General features: G+C 38.4%; 1 protein-coding gene across 3 annotated transcripts in view; it reads right to left on the bottom strand.

Moving 5' to 3' along the window:
- The window catches only part of LOC149796711 (uncharacterized), a 71,484-nt gene extending 64,820 nt beyond the window's left edge, over positions 1 to 6,664 (bottom strand). For 2 of the 3 annotated variants that reach the window (XM_089961341.1, XM_089961342.1), the window contains exon 1: positions 6,436 to 6,664. In XM_089961341.1, the coding sequence (XP_089817467.1) occupies positions 6,436 to 6,534 (99 nt within the window). In that variant the 5' untranslated portion in view covers positions 6,535 to 6,664. Of the gene's footprint in view, positions 1 to 4,341; positions 4,504 to 6,435 lie in introns of those variants that run through there. The other variant, XM_089961343.1, reaches the window with a different exon arrangement.
- Positions 6,665 to 17,508: the final 10,844 nt, after the last annotated feature.

The following is a 17,508-nucleotide window of genomic DNA, read 5'->3' as shown; positions in this document are numbered from 1 at the left end:
ATGAAATAGTCGTATTTGCGTATACTCAGCTTAATTCGAAATCGTAAGGATTTTTATACATAAAAAACACACCCTCACCCCCCAAAAACTAATACCGTGTTACCGTATTTAATCTTGTTAAGCTTATGCCGAACTGCAAAAAATGTAGACTCAAGCATGTTATATAATACATCGGGAGATCAAATTTGCGATGTTTCTTCTACCTATGATTGTATGTAAATTGAAAAGTCCATGATCTGCTGCCGTATATCAAATGCCATATTTGGGTTGTGTGGTGTCTTTTTTTATGTGGTGTCACAATTACCGTAAATTATCGTTAGATATGTGTTTATTTGTGCTTCTTTCAAAGAGAGAGAGAGAGCGAGAAAGAGAGAGAGAGAGTCAGTGGCAATATAAAATGATAGAAGGAATCTGCTACTCATAAATTATGATGGGTTCCGCAGGAGTTTTTATTTTTGACCTTTATTAAAATACAAGTGACAAATGTCTTGTGATGCATGGTTTTGTAGAGTAATTTGCCCTCCAGCCCATGTTTCTCTACAACTGATTAACATTGATAGGTGATCAAAGGGGTGTCAAGCTTCACCTATCAATTATTGACAACTGTCAGTCAGTAACTTTGTTAATAAGCAATTCAGATACTAATAGTGAGCAACTTCTTCGATTGTGGCTTAATTCGGATGAGTCCATGTCCAATCTCCCTCTTGTAAAGGGCAGTCTCATCTTTTAAGAAACCGATTAGTAAAATATGCGTCATGGAGCTTGAGTCAGTCAGTCTAGTTGCGGAAAACGTATGCATAATTACAAGGAAATGACGGACTTTCGCTGAACTGAAATAGACACTGACTGTTGAGAATACAAGTGTAATATTTACATTATAGAATTAATTTCACAATACTTTATATGAATGCAAGCAGTGCTATTTCAAACGAAACTCGAAATCACGTGTTTAGAATACAAGCCAACTCTATGTATCATGGACTCAAAGCATTTATCCAAGATTTCAAGGCACACGAATCCAAGCGGAACAACCCTCTTTAGAATCAACGGTTGAACGGACTCCTGATTTGTTAAATACAGGCTAAATCTGCACGTATCACAGACATTATTTACTAATACGTAATTTCAATGTATATAATTCGACTTCCTAATAACATTTTCCCAATTGCTTTCACCAAATAGCATAGGCATTACAACTGCTTTTGTATCATGGGATTGAATATAAAGTGAAGACAACGAATATAGCGGTGTTAAAGTCGCATAGCCCGAATACAAGTTCTCTATTTTAAAGTACGGTAAAGCCGGACATAATACTGCATGGAGTAATTCAAATCACGCCTCCAGTCTATACATGGAGGATTCTCTTACCCGCAGAAACATGATGGGCTTTGAAAAGTGTTTTTGGATGTTTCCTTAAAACTGTATCAATTTAAATTCAGTTAAATTAATGGCATAAAAGATGATTTTATAGGTCTTCTAAAAACAAGTATGGTTAATGCAAGAGAACCCTTGTAAAAGCTTTGCTTTCATAAATAATTCCTCTGATACAGAACAAAATCTATGTGCACGATACAGAATTAGAGATGTGTTAGGAGGATATGTTTGACAATATGATGTGAAATTATACGAAATGAGATTAGTATCTTACAGATTAGAGTTTTACTTCGCTTCTTATTGATCTTGGAACCGCAATGTTCATACAGTTTTGAAAAGAAAGATGTAAAACTTTGGCAACTCAAAATGTAATCTTAGACTTGTGACAGAACAGAGCTGTGTTGACACAGCTGCGTTACAATTATGCAGATCTAGATTCGATTCTCGACTCCGGGACCGCTCCGGTGGCCTAGTGGTTAGAGCGTCCGCCTCGAATGCGGGAGGTCGATGGTTCGATCCCCGGCCGAGTCATACCAAAGACTTACAAAAATGGTAATAATAGCTGCCTCGCTTGGCGCTCAGCATTAAGAGGTTAGTGTTAGGACTGGTCGGCCCGGTGTCAGGATAATGTGACTGGGTGGGACATCATGCTACATGTCTGCGGCATGATGCCCCAGTGCTAGACATCACTATAAACTGCCACATTGCAGACATTGTAGCGATATGACTGAAAAATTGTTAAAGCTACGTTAAAAATCAAAATCACATCACATCACATCGACTCCGGCATATGCGAAGATTAAGTGACCGCCAATATTGGTCAGTAGTTTTTCCCCTGCATTTATGGTTTCCACAATTACAATGCCAAATCTGAGTCGGAGAAGATGCTTAGAATAGGTTGATATAAAATCGATTCATAAATGAAGACAAAATTGTAATCAATATTTTATATTGTATTATGAAAAGGGAAAAGATATACAAACTATGGTAATAGGCAAAGATATACAAACTATGGTAATAGGCAAAGATATACAAGCTATGGTAATAACGGCTATAATATACAATTGTACATATATTAAAGGAAAATGAAGACTACATTTTTTATAAACATTTTATATTTATTTCTGTCTTGTATATATTTTCAACATTTTGTCGGGGCCCCGAGTGGTCTAAAACGCTCTCCGTTACGGATCACTGCCATCTCACCTCTGTCTGCGTAAGTTCGAGTCTCGGATTCGGCCTATGTGGATATGTGAGAAAGCTTGCCAGTAGCTTCTCGAGGGTCGGTGGTTCTTTCCGGGGTTTTCCCGGGTTCTTCCTCCACCATTAATTCTGGCCGCCATTTATAGCCTATCGTGTGCTGAAAAAATTGCGTTAAACCATACAACAACAACAATTTAAAAAAAAGCAACAACAACAACATTTTGTCGATCTGTAATGTCGACTTTTTTATTATCTTATTAAATTTGAGGGAGGGGGCAATTCTACCTAATTCCACAAGCTTTACAATAATTACACTGAATATCGTTCTTAAACATGAATAACAAGTTATTTAATGCAGGCTATTCAGTTCGATATTATGCAAAGCTAATATTCTGGAATGCACGCGTTACTGAATTTTGTACTGAGAAAAAAAAATTGTGCTAAATAAAAAAGCATAGGCTATGTTTCTCACATTGTTCATGAAGCATCCATTTTGCTATATTATTATTCATGCGTTAACATTATTAGACATTTTTTTCTGTCTTGGAGGGTCTGTTGATTTTTGTACCAAAAAATAATCAACTCTAGATTATAAAAAGTACGCGTCTTTGCTTTTTCAAGCGACAGTTCCACAGTTTTCTCATTTGTTATGTCAACCATGTTAAAAAATAGATGGTAATTCACTTAATAATCACTGATCTCTCTACTGTATGTATTGACCGCTGTAGTTCCGACACTGATATTCTCATTACATTTTTTCAGTTAAAAACTAAAATATTGCAATTGATTATTCTGCCTTTGGCACCGCTCAACGCCGTGATTTCTGTAAATAAATTGCATTTGTTTGACAATGGTAAATGGAAAGGTTCAAGGAAAATACTGACGTGTGTGTGTTCCAGATATATACACAAAGTAACTCCGGCATATCATGTACCATCGTGGATGAGCTAGTAGTCACCTTTACCATTTATATTAGCCCAAACACTCTCCAGTAACTCCTCACTAGGAGGCCCGTCTCCTTGCCTCTTTACCATTTGTAGAGAACATTGTTAGGTAACAGGAAGGAGGTCCGTGTAACCTCTTAAGGAGTGTGTAGTCATCGCTAGTCATGCAGATTATTATACATTAATTTTTGTACCTTCACATTTCAGTTCATTCCAAATCCACTCCACAAGTCTTTTTTATACTGACAAGGACCCTCTTTCCCAACCTATAAGCACCAGTAACATGAGATGGAGCCAATTCTGATGAAACACCGTGAATACCTTTAATGACGGTATCAACTTTCAAAGGGAAGACAATTTAATTCTTAGGGTTGGAGGTTGTGGTGGAGTTGGGGTTAAGGTGTCTGTGATTATTTTGAAAAATAATTTGCTGCTACCAGATAGTTTGAAAAATTATTCTTGCTCTTAACTATAGAAAAGAATTAATTCCACCAGTACCTCCCCCACCCCGATTTTATCGTCAGCCCCATAGATCCAAAATGGAGGATGGAAACTGTATTATTAAAAACAAAATAGAAACATGCAAACTGTGAGGGCAGTTTAAATGAGTGGGTAGGTGTGCTCAGATAAATGTCGGTACCCATAAGTCCCAACGACGGCCCATACTGTCTTTTGAATCCAATTAAGGAGAATTAACAATATGTCTCCTTTACAATTCATATGCATTACTCGTACTTGTCGACACTTTGTCTTGACACTTTGTACTCACGAATATGTTCAGTGATCGGACTATACACACCAATTCCTCATTCTGGCTTACCACGGAGTCTATTGATCCAATATTCCTCACTAATGGGCCAGCTTCCTAAAGACTATTCCTTTCATAGTTGGTAGCATCGATTATAATATTCCATTATTAACTCCACGATGAAGGAACACAACCTCTATATCGATGTGTCGATTTTCATTCTAAGAATTCGCTGTTGTGTATAGTATTTGTCACATAGTAGAAAACGAAACAACAATATGATTCGTTGTGCCTGAACGTAATACATATGTACTTCAAGTATAAAAAAGTAAGGTCCTTTGGGCTTTTCTTCAGTGATTCATTCACTAAATACAACCCAGATACATTCATAAGCCTGTTGAAGTGTTATATATATATATATATATATATATATATATATATATATATATATAGCTACATGTCGATAGATGGTGGTGGTTGGTAAGGTCGTATTGTCCAGTAGTCACACTGGGCCCTGTGCCTATGGCCTAGGAAGGCTAAAGGGCCTAGTACAAGTATTTTGACCGTACTATTTCCTTTGTATGGTAAAAACGGTAACAAAGATATTAATAAAAAGACTGTGTTAATGACACAAACAGGTAGAACCACATACGAAATGCATGTGCCAAAAGGCCTACGAAACATGTAGTGGAGGAGAGTAGAGATGATATGTTGCGATAATGTTAATTTTTCAAGTAATGTTAAGCGTAAAAGAACAATTACACACATACATATATATATTCCAGAGTATTGCCAGATAAACATATTACTAGTAAAATCAGTAACTCTGGTTTTGTTTTCTTCTTGGAGTTGTTTTGCATTCCAAATCGGAAACGAAACTGAAAGTACATAAAATGTTTCAATGGGTTTTGTGACTCCTCGTGATCATCACATGGTTGTCCCTGCCTTGTAACTTGCATAAGAAACGGAATCATTGAAAAGGTAATTGTCACATTGTTTCTTCAAGAAAGGAAAACAAAAGGAAACTGAATAGTGCATTGTATTTTAAATGTTTAATTCCTGATATCGTGTACGTAATACGAAACCCTTGAGAAAAACCTCAAACATACTTGTACGATATGGAAAAAAAATGCCGTGTTGCAAGGATATTTAAACTGAATAAATATTTAATTTAACTATGTGAGAAAAGAAAATGTCTGGCACAAGAAATACAACGTTGTAGAGTTTAAGCAATGTAGAAATATATCACAATGTATCTGCAATTTTTTTCATTTTAGCAGTACACTATCTCTCTCTCTCTCTCTCTTTCTCTCTGGTTTATACACATGCACACCAAATTGTATATATATATATATATATATATATATATATATATATATATATATATATATATACGTATGTATGCATAAGCATGTATAATTGCAGGTGGATATGTGGATATTGAGGTAGGCAGGTACGTAGACTTGCAGGCACGTGCGTGATGTAAGGAAAGTCTTGTTTTCATTGCAAGAGATCAGGATTGGTCATAATTCTCTCTCTCTCTACCCCACCCCCCTCAAAGTACTTAACATGCGTCCCTTGGGGGAGTTTTTCAGTACTTAAACCACTCTGCAATTTCCAGTTGTGTATTTTTTTCATTATGAAACACGTCTGATTTGTAACATTTTCATTTTTCTATAAGATCATCACAAATCAAATTTCTGCGACACGTCACACAGATACATGGGTACTATACTATTCTAAATACATAGATGCAATACTAAAATAGATGAAAGCGCAGGCATAACTGTAAGACTTTATTGTTCCGTTTATTCTTTAACATTGCGATGTGACTAGTGTACTGATTCTTTTCAACAGTTACTGTCGATATGCATAGCATACTAGTAGGAACAATGGACGACAAATTTAGATCATATACAAATGGACAATGGAAGGCAATATTATCGTCTTACTTGTCCTTTATTTTGCACAATATAGGCAGGAAACAAATGTAATCATTGGACAGAAAAAAAAAGAAAAAAAAAACGCGTCCGTCATTAACAGAGTAAAAGCAAGGCGATTCTGCAAAGCATCAATCAATAATCTACAAAGCACCGCAATATTATCGATCTGCGACACAAAACAGCAACATAACTGTATATCGCAAACAATCAGCATTATACTTACATTTCTGTTTTCTTCTTCTTTGGTGTCCTTCACAATAGGCGCACTCTTTTTCGATTTCTTTTGTCCTGATTTCTTTCCTATGCAGGACAGAAAACTCATTTTAAATTTCGAGCGAGTACAAACGAATTAAGGCGTTCATAAAGCTTGATACAAAGATTTGCTATTCTTACGAGGGCGTGCATATGGCGAGTGCAGTTGCAGGGATCATTCCTTGTTGTCTTCCTGAGCCGACGGTTTGTTCGGTGTGGAGGACCGATCGATAGTTATCAGATATAAATAGCTCTCATGTCAAAAGCCATTTCCGTATACTGAGTTTAAAATGACTCATTCTCATTTCACTTTTGTAATGCGATTTCAGGAAATGTGTGTCACATTCAATCCGGTAAACGATAAAGATGGGCGTTTTTGTTCAAAGAAGTAACTGCGTTAGACTTGTGAAGTACGAGTATTATATATATATATATATATATATATATATATATATATATATATATATATATATATATATATATATATTCATCTGATATGATATTAATTGAGAGATAAGGACTTATCACTTGTTTAACCGTTTAACTTAAACTTAAATAGATAAATAAATAAAATATAAACGAATTTACGTTTCAATCAATACTTTAACTGCAGTTTAGCTCTTATAGATGGATGTTTTTCATTTCAGTAACATGCATTCTACTATTTTCCACTTGACGGTATTTACTTTTTCCTTTGAATATTAAAAAAATACAGGTCAGCTTTTGCTGCGGAGAATGCATATATCCGACAAAAGGCACATTCATTTCCGTTTATATAGATATTTTGATTTTGTTTGATTAACAGAATTCATACTTTGAGATGGAAAATTTATGTCGATCTATGAAGAACACAGTAGTCTGACACCAGAGAACAATTAGTTAGATTTATGGAGACAGGCGCTTATTAAATAGCTATATTGCAAGAATTTCTAAATATCTGGTCGGGGACGGTAGTGAGCCTAATTTTACTTTTGCTTATATAGCAGCCAGACGGACTATTAGGGACACGGTTAAACTTCGATTTCATAGTGGAACTGTAAAAACTTGACTTTGTCCAGAAGGTCATTCTAAGAGTACAGTTCAAACTGACCCCAGATTTGGCGCCTAGTTATAAAAGGCGGCAAATATATTTAATCCTGATTGGTGACGCTAAATAAGGGGCGTGTTTTCCACACTAAATTTCCTAGTTTTGATATCGCCACATCGAACAAATTTAAATAGTCTAATTTTTGCTGCAAGAGTAAATGTACGTGGACTTCGAGGGGAATTTGAAAGATATTCTCTCTCGTAAAACACTTGTCCAAGCGACCAGAGGACTGAAAGATCAACGGTCACAATTTTGGCTGTAGGAGCGGGGAAAACACAAGGGGAAAATAGCTCTTCAGACGTCTCTTCCGACGTATCATCAGGTGTACCTACGCACGACGCAATCAAGTAGCTGTGTATCTACATGCTTACATATCCACCTACTCACACAAAGAAAGAGGACCGGAGGGAGGCGAAGCTGTAGGAAGGTTAGATAGAAGAAAGAAAAATGAAGGAGAGAAAGAGCGAAACGACAGAGAACAGCTACAAATAAACTGGAGGAAGCCAGAGCTAAGCAGGTTATGCAATTGTACAAGACAACGACTTCGATTGTTCACTCGATCATATGATGACTAATTCTATCAGTAAAACAGATTGGCTATTTTTATAAATATATTTGTGTTTTGAAAGTCGGTGAAATGTTTATTCCAAAGAAGTGTATCTTCCTAATGTATTGTTTTATCTCCAGTGTTTATGTAATTGATTAAATTTTGATTCTTTCGTACGGGGGCTCGTGTCATTCTGTTCTATATATCTGCTCAGATCACGATTTATTCCACCTACAAGTTTACTCGATCCGGGCAATAACACCGAGGGTGATCATCTCCTAGATAACGAGAACAGAATAAAGCGGACACCTTGAAAGAAGTTATAATCCGCCAATCAACCCACACCCCATGCAAGTGAGATGCGTAACTTTACACATACGTATCTTTGTACGCACACGGTAGCGAGAAGATGGAAGTACTAAAGCTGCCAGCATCATCATCGTTATCGGCATCCTAATCATCATAAATAGCATTGTTGCTCTCGTAATTGTAATTACAAACTTCATCTGTCCTTGTCGCAGTTGTAGTAATAGTAGCAGTGTACGCAGCAGCAGTATATATAACACCACCAGCAATAGTACTAGTAATATAGTAGCATCATGCTTTACACCTCCAGCAGTACTACTACCTCTAATAGAAGTAGCAGCAGTAACAGTAGTAGTAGTAGTAGTAGTAGTAGCAGTAGTAATAGTAAGTAGCAGTAGCAGCAGCCAATATAGTGCACTCACGCCACGGGCTATAACGCTAGTAGTACTATACATTAAATCACCAACAATAGTAGTAGCAGTAGTAGTAGTAGTAGTAATAAGTAGCAGTATTAGTAAGTTACAGTTTTAGCAGCAGCTGTAGTATACGCACGCCACGGGCAATGATACTAGTAGCTGTAGTGTAGCAGCAATATACGTTAAGCAACCAATTGTAGTAGTAGTAGGTGTAGTGCTACTAGTTGCAGAAGCAACAGTACTTTTAATAGTGAGTCTTGGTGGGGTGAGTTTTATATTATTAATTTATTTATTTATCTGATTATTAACACTCATTCTTAATGAAAACAGCATTCCTTTCGAAACGTATGTTATGAGATTAGTTCAAACAATAACACCTTAGAGAAAACCGTCAGACTAGCTTATTTAAATCAGTCTATAATCAAAATGTCGCGTTTAACAGTATATAAGACCACCGATATGCTAATAGTGGAGATCCGTTGTACGCCGCGTTGACAGATCTGAGACTAAGATGCTAGACTAAACTATTTATTTAGATCAATCGCATAGATCCTCATCCCACTGCTTCTATGCGTCTGATTATCTGGGCTCATGCTGTTATATTGATTCTCATCCCACGGATTACAATAGGACTGAAGGTCAGCATACATACTATTAAAGGGTTGGTGCGTGTTCGTCGCAAAATATTTTATTCACAAGACACATGATTCACAGTGCAAGGCTTGTTTTTTTGGCAGTGACGAAATTGTGTGTGTGTGTGTGTGTGTGTGTGTGTGTGTGTGTGTGTGATTTAGATTTTTAACGTAGCTTTAACAATTTTCCAGTCATGTCGCTACGATATATGCAGTGTGGCAGTTTAAAGTTATGGTTAGCACTGGGGCATGATGCCGCAGACATGCAGCATCATCTCCCACCCAGTCACATTTTTCTGACACCAGGCCGACCAGTCGTAACACTAACCTCTTAATGCTGAGTGCCTAGCGAGGCAGCAGTCAGTACAATTTTTAGAAGTCTTTGATATGACTCGGCCGGGGCTCGAACCCACGACCTCCAGTGACGAAATCAAAAGAATATATCCTTCTCTCATTCAGAAAACAACATTTTCTCCAAACCTTTAATAAATTATAATATAAATCTTTTATATAACGACCGGTGTTCGAGCTTGGTTTCATTTGCATAACTTCTATTGGTACCGAGAAAAGAACATTCTATCTTGCAATATTCTTCAATGTTTTCCGATACAAGATAAACGACAACAGTTCGCAGTTACAAAGCATACGTACCTACATATATACGTACATTTGTATTCACAAAAAAAATTGGTCTTATTCCAGCAGGTAGAGCCGGATTTACCCAAAGACCAATAAAAAATATTGCCTTAGGCCCTCATATTTTGTAGGTCGTCCATTCCATATTGAAGGAAAAGCAGAGCGACGGCAGCGCTGTTGGCCCTAGGTTCCCCCTAACCTTAATACGGATCTGCCAGCAGAGCACTTCCGTGTTTAATTATCAGAATATAGAGTACTAATTACTTTCATTCCAAAAATGAGTCAGAGAAATTGTACATGTGAATATTGCTCTCCAGTATCAGAAATGTATTTAAAAATACAATACAAATGCGAGCTAAGTGATATAAACCATACCAATAGTGTACATAGGTTGGGCAAACATCCACTAAATGGGAATATATGCGGTGGATGTCATTACGCACTCAATGACACTCTAATCTGGGTATTAATAGTCCCAAACGTACAATGGATACACTTATCAATCACATAAAGTCCAAAGAAGACGCATGGCCATTCGCATAAATCACTAAACGTCCGATGTAGACGCATGGCCATTCGTATCAATCACTGAAAGTAAAAAAAAGACTCATGGCCATTCACATAAATCACTAAACGTACGAAGTAGACGCATGGCCATTCGTATCAGTCACCAGAAGTCAAATGTAGACGCGTGTATTAGCTCTTCGTATCAATCATTAAAAGTCCATATTAGAGGTATGGCCATTCGTAACAGTCACTATGAATGTCTTTATCCGAGCGTATCCTGCCTAGAGGTGTCCATTTCTAATGGTCTTCATCACGCTGAGGTGTATCTGCCTGGAATAAGTCTCGCTTTTCAATGTGTAGACTTTCTGAGGAAAATGAACCCTTTGCCATAATAGTTCCTATTGAGAGCTCAGCTAATATGGTGCCGGATTCCTAATCCAGGTTTCGGAGGTTCCACACGAGACAAGTACAGCTTGGGTTGGCTGCCTCGCTGTATCGTTGGGAAAGGCACTAACCTTACATTACCACAGCATGAAATAGCCACTAATGTGTTAAATGTATCGTTAAAACAAACAAACAAGAATAGTTGCAATGGCAGCACTGATATATTTCTGGTCACTGCATAATTAAGGATCTCAAACCCGCGGTCCGCAGGCCCTCCAAACCGTATCCTATGACCCGTAAAATGATTGGCGTCATGAGAGATAGCAAAGGTGGTGCGACCCTTGGGCTATCGAAAATGCCCTCATTGAGCCCTCAGGATGGTTTAACTTTGATACCCCTGGCATGGGGAATCCATGTATTGTTCACCCTGGAGCCGATCTTTGCTAGCCAAAGGTCATCGATCTCAATCTGTCCCCATCAACCCGAGTTATAGGTGGCTAACATAAACAGTATCAAACGCTCCTCTCTTTGGCTGGATGCATCTAAAAGATACTGATTGCCAAGGATATTCTTTTGGAAATAATCATTGTGCCTCCGTAGACAACAGTACATATAGCGCGTAAGTTTTCCACCTTTAATCGTTCACAAACAATATTTTATTTGGAGCACGGTATGCGGAAGTGGCAGTAACTCTATAATCCGTACGATTACATTCTTGTTCAAAATATTATTGTAACAAGTCAAAAAATGCAAACGGTAGATGTGGACCGAGATGGATCGATTAGGCTATTCACTGCTGGATTCGTGTAAAAGCTTTCACTCGCAAAGAGCAAAATCCTTCCACCGATAAAAAGCGAAGTTCAGGTTCCAAAGTTTGTGATCAGTGTCATATCACTGGTGCTTACAGATGTGCTGCGCACAATGTATGCAATTTGCGGTTGAGAATTTACCCCAACAAATCACTATCCCAGAGTTGCTTCATAGTCTATGTGGGTATGATGGCCTCACAGTAATGCCAGAAGTAGCCACGGCCTCAAACACCTCGATAAGCGTGATCCTCAGCGTTTATGCTAGGGCAATTGCATTTTATCGATTCGTTACGGTTTATGAGTTTATCCTTGGAAAAGTCAGTAAACAATCTGACGTCGGAAAATTTAAAAGTCGCTAGTCGATACTGTCCAGCCAGTACTGACGAATAAAGCTGTGTACCTGTAAGAGTGCATGAACGACTGCAACAAATTTTATGAAGCTCAGTTGCCACTAATCAAAGCGTTTTATTCATAGGTGTGACGTGAGGTATCCATAGCAACATTACAAACAGGAAAAGAAAGTTTAGTTAGCGTTCATGTACAAAATCATGGGCTACTAACACGATCTGTACCTGCGCAGGGATGTTTTGTTGCTCCCTGATGTGTTTGAAAAATTTCGTGTTAATGCTATGCTGCGTACAATGTCATTCCCTCCCAGCTATAAGATGGGATACATTTGAGTCCAAAAACCACAAATGAGCTGGAATTGCTCACTGACGTGGATCAACATCTGTTTAATAAGCGTTCACTTCGTGGCAGACTATCCATGTCATGTCACAGATACGCTAGTGCCCACAATCCAAACGTGAACAAATATGACCCCGCTGACTCCAGCAGTTACATCATGTATCTAGATGCAATAATTTGTACGACGGGCCATGATGAAGCCACTTCCGTATGGTGGACTTCAGTGAATCTATCCTGCGCACACTGATCTACAGAAACACATCAATCATCACAACATCCACGGTGACCATGGATAATTCTTTAATGCAGATCTGAAATATCTTGAGCATTTGCACGAGCACACAACGATTATCCACTGGGCCCAGAATGGCTGGCGGTGTCTGGTTCATGGTTATCCCCGTTTATGTGCCAAATTATTGATGAGTCTGGTCGCAAACACACTGAATGCACCATAATACTATCAAATATATGGACCAAACAAAATTATGTACTTCACGTAAGAAATCTGCAGTTACATTTCTTATTGGGCATGCGTATGACCAAAATCCGTCGTTGCTTCGATTTCGACAACAATCTTGGACGGCTCCGTACATTCAGACGAATAAGGACCAACAAACAAAGGCCACCAATGACTTTAAAAAAGAATTTTTCAAACTCATGGTAGAATGTCATGTTTCTGAAAGACATGGATAATCTGTTCAAGCGAATTAAATTCGATTTTGTTCGTAATAGTGAGCCAGACAAACTTCGAAGGCTCTACGCTGACCCGGCCATTGAATCCAGAAAAATATTTGATGATGAGCGTATTGCCATTCACAGTAAAAACATTAAAACCCAAGCTTACAAAACCATTATATACATGCGGATATGATACAATCGAAGAAACATAGCAAAGGTGTATACCGATGCATCAAAGCGAGTTTGTCTAAGTGATGGAAAGTCCCCAGTGGAATCACCAATTATGCGTTTTGTCGTCTTGATATTGTTAACCAATTTACGGCTGATAATGTTCAATGTGTCAACTGGAATCCTGGTGACAGTTCTGTAGTTGCTGAAACGGCTTGCAATTCCTCTCGCACAAAAATACACGGTTGGGAGACTTTGATGTACCAGGCGATGATGGCCCCAATAGGTAACGTAATGGTTTTCATGAAGCATCAATCCGTTCCGAAATTGTAAACATATCCACGAATCATACTGGGTCATTTGTACAAAGTTGTTGCCCACCTTTCAACTCTCCAGGTGCATACATATACCGAACAAAATCGTCTCCAGTGGTTATAAATGTGCTGGCTATGAAAACAGTTTCTGAGTAATGGTGACAGTCTTTTACCGACTCGTATTTGATGGTGTTAATCCATTCGTGCATGTGACTTGATTGTTCAACGCTACTATGACGAATGTAAGCCTTGCTACACATTCATGAGGCCGCTTTGGCTGATGACTGAATGTTGGTTCTGCAAGAGTACAATTAAAGCGCTCATCAATAGCTTGGCCACTTTGTAGATTAACATATCCGACACTTACCAACACTTGGCGTTTGAAAAGCATCAAATCCACTGATCGAGCATTTCTTTGCCAGAATCCACAGTAACAATTATGACTATATAAGAGGTCAGTGTGCATACATGTGTTCGAGCGTATCTCCGACACTTGCAGAATCCTTTGATGTCTGCAGCTCCGCTTCTTTGTATCTGCTGCCTATATCGACAATCTCTAACGCGTATTTATGGGTGCGTAATTTACCTTGTTTATCACGGACAAGATCGTGTGAAAGAAATAACAAATCAACCCGATGGACATAATAAGGTGTTTGGACATCGAATCAACTGGGTGAAGTATTTCTTGGTACTGGTCAATAAATTTGATATATTGCTTGTTTGGCCAACCAGGCTGTCTCACCCCCATGAGTGATATTGGCTGCACTGGCTAACTGTTCCGCGGAGGTTTTACCTCTCCAGTACCTTCGCGGGCTGTTTTATATTGTGGACACTGTCCTGATCTTTGTGTCCACTTTTTGTTTTGCTTCTATTTGTATAAACTTTATATTTGTAATGAGTGGAATTTTGTTTACGGGTGGCAGAGCCTAAGAGTGCAATCTTAGCTTTCATGCCATTTTTGACGACCATCGTGCGATTCGTTCTCCAAGTGTTGGATTAATCGTATTGCATTCAGAACCACGTCTGCACGTCGATGTCCACTGATATCATTTGACACCTTATAAGCAAGGCTATGTCGGTAACACGCAGCATGAACGCGTTTCATAGATACTTCACCAGGACTTTACTGATTATTAGGATCGGGCCGTAGATCAATCCGTGTGCTCGGTCTACATTAATTTTAGTCTGAAAGATGTGTTTCGCCTGGATATTTACTTCATGGTGTCCCTGATAACTGTGTTAACGCAGCCTCGCTATCAACGCCTCTAACAATTTTAAACACCCTTGTTTGTCCCAAACGTGAACTCATTTGCTCCACATCGAACACAAGTTCAACGTGTTTGGACTCGAGTTGGATTTGCTATACGTGTTTTGGCGCGACATTGCACACAATATCTATATATGATTGTATTGCATACAGCAACTTAATTATTTCATCACGAATATGAAAATTCGCTGATTTTACCGTCATTGACTTTTCTGCACAAGCAACACCTATCTCGTCCAAGCTTGGTGATGGAACCGTGTTACCAAACTCAGTTCGGCTTCTGATTATTAGACTGCTGCATCAGGAAAATCACAACTGTTGCTAATTTTAGTTTAACGATGGTTAACCTGAGATCGGTTTATCTGACAGCTCCATCAGCTGTTTGATGATCAGCCGTGTTATGATGATATAAAAGATGTTCAAAAGACATTGAGAAGTGGTAAAAACACCAAGACAACTTTTGTCGTCCATGAAACGCTCTTCTTCCATCAATTTCTTTTCCACCATAGTCGAGGCTCGTAGCACTGACGATTTGGATGCAAACAGAAACATGCTTGTCATGTACGACGATGTGATGCTTGAAAATTAAGTAAATCCCACGCAAATATTTACAAGAGGCCGACACAAAAATACAAATGTTATTTCTTTGAATCAACAATATGCCATTGTGACAAAAGTAATCCGTGACAATTGTAAAATGCTTATGATATTTCGTGGCATTGACGCCCATGGTGTGCCACTGACCACACATGGGGTGAATTTGTTGACATGTTTGTGCTGATCATTGTAGAACGAATAGTTTTCTCGCCCATGATTTGACTGGAACGTGCAGTCGAGGGATAAATACTGAGCGGGCTGTACACGAACGTGTCTCATGAACGTGTCTCATGAACCAATTTAGCAATCCAAACACAAATACTCGTACAAAAACCTATATGTCTGTAAGCGATGTCAAGAGAAGCATTGGAAACGACGCAGTCAAGTCACTCGTGAATAAGAAGAATCGATTAAAAAGTAATAGAAGGCCGCACAAAAGTCAAATATATTCTCGAATCGCAACAAAATTCACAAGAAGATCTCACAACATGGTTTGAACAAACATTCTCACCAATCCTTAAGCCCACACAAGTTGCGGAACATGCAGGGAATGTTGAGAAAGCTATACAGAAGAAATAGCGGAAAAGGTGGCAAACCTTACGGGCACTGAAGAAATACTGTTTTAATTCATAAGGCAGCCAATCGTAAAAGAAATATAAAAAAAACACAAGAGCAAATGTAGAGGTATGACGCTTGCCAGAGGTGATGACTGAAGTCAAAGAGAAAAATAAAGAAAAAATGCTGGAAACACCAATACAAAATCTGAATGAAAAATATAGTCAGTGGATCTTTGATGAACTCGTCCGTGCACCACACAAATGGAGAGATTTAGCAATCAAAGAACCATCCCAAAACATAAAATGGGTGTAAGGCAAGTAGGTATTCAGGGAAGTTACTGGGTTTAAACACGCTTCTAGTAGACGGTTTGAGTATTATCATCAAAATACGTGATGTGGCTAAGGCTGGGCAATGCTTGAAGCAGAGGTGAGAGATGACACGTTTATTAAGAATTCTGCACAGGGATGAATAATTTCAACCAGCCACTGAAACTGATACAGAAGAACATTCGGATCAAGAAGCCGCACCTCATCCAAGAGGTAAGAAGCCTACACCAGTAAAAGTTACACGAAACTAATACGCAAATACAACAGAAAGAAAAGAAGAAATTGCATCTAAACCTACATCCCTACATTGGAATGGATAGACGAGCAGGTACAAAGGATGATACAGCCACTGCTTTAGAAAGGAGAATGCCTTGGCGGTTTGTGTAACCATAATGATTTTGCGAATCTATTGGAAATACGTTTGGGATCAGTTTGAGCAGACAACAATGCATACGAAGTTATTAATGAAGCCACATCGATTTTTCAGCCATTGCTTACTAATGATCTTAAGGACAAAGACACATATCGTGCACTGATGTGTGAATTAGTTGAAGCTATTCATGATATATACAACACCGATGATGAGTTCTGAAACGATTGAGACTGTTGGTGTACTATGTGAAACCTATGCAACTGGTCGTTGTAATTACAGCCCAAAGCGTGACCTAAGTAATTACAACATCATCCACGAAAACGGAATTCAGTGTGACTTTTCTGCATCTGTGATCGCATGGGAATCACGCACACTTGAGATCACACTTGCATCATCTAATATTCGATTCGAACCGTTTGGTGTCCTACCAGCAAGTAACACATTGGTATTTTATGAGACAATGATACCACCTGGTATCCTACCAGCAAGTAACACATTGGTATTTTATGAGACAATGATACCACATGGTAGGCCAGTGAACGTCCTACAGGCGCATTCGATATTAAGTCAATCATTAATGAGGTTTGATAAAGAACTTCGATGTTGACTGGTAAGGGATCCAACCTTATATTCATTAACACTAGCATTCACTAAGCTTTGGTATTGCCATCGAATTTCCACAATATATTGTATCATTCAGCAGTCGTCGTTGAGAAAAGTGCTTGGATGGATCAGAGATCTTCCCGAAAGAA

Source organism: Sinohyriopsis cumingii, chromosome 6 (assembly GCF_028554795.1).
Source record: "Sinohyriopsis cumingii isolate HCF-2022 chromosome 6, ASM2855479v2, whole genome shotgun sequence".
Lineage (NCBI taxonomy): Eukaryota > Metazoa > Mollusca > Bivalvia > Unionida > Unionidae > Sinohyriopsis > Sinohyriopsis cumingii.
The sequence above is the reverse complement of the archived record's forward strand: the minus strand, read 5'-3'. Positions and strand labels throughout refer to the sequence as shown.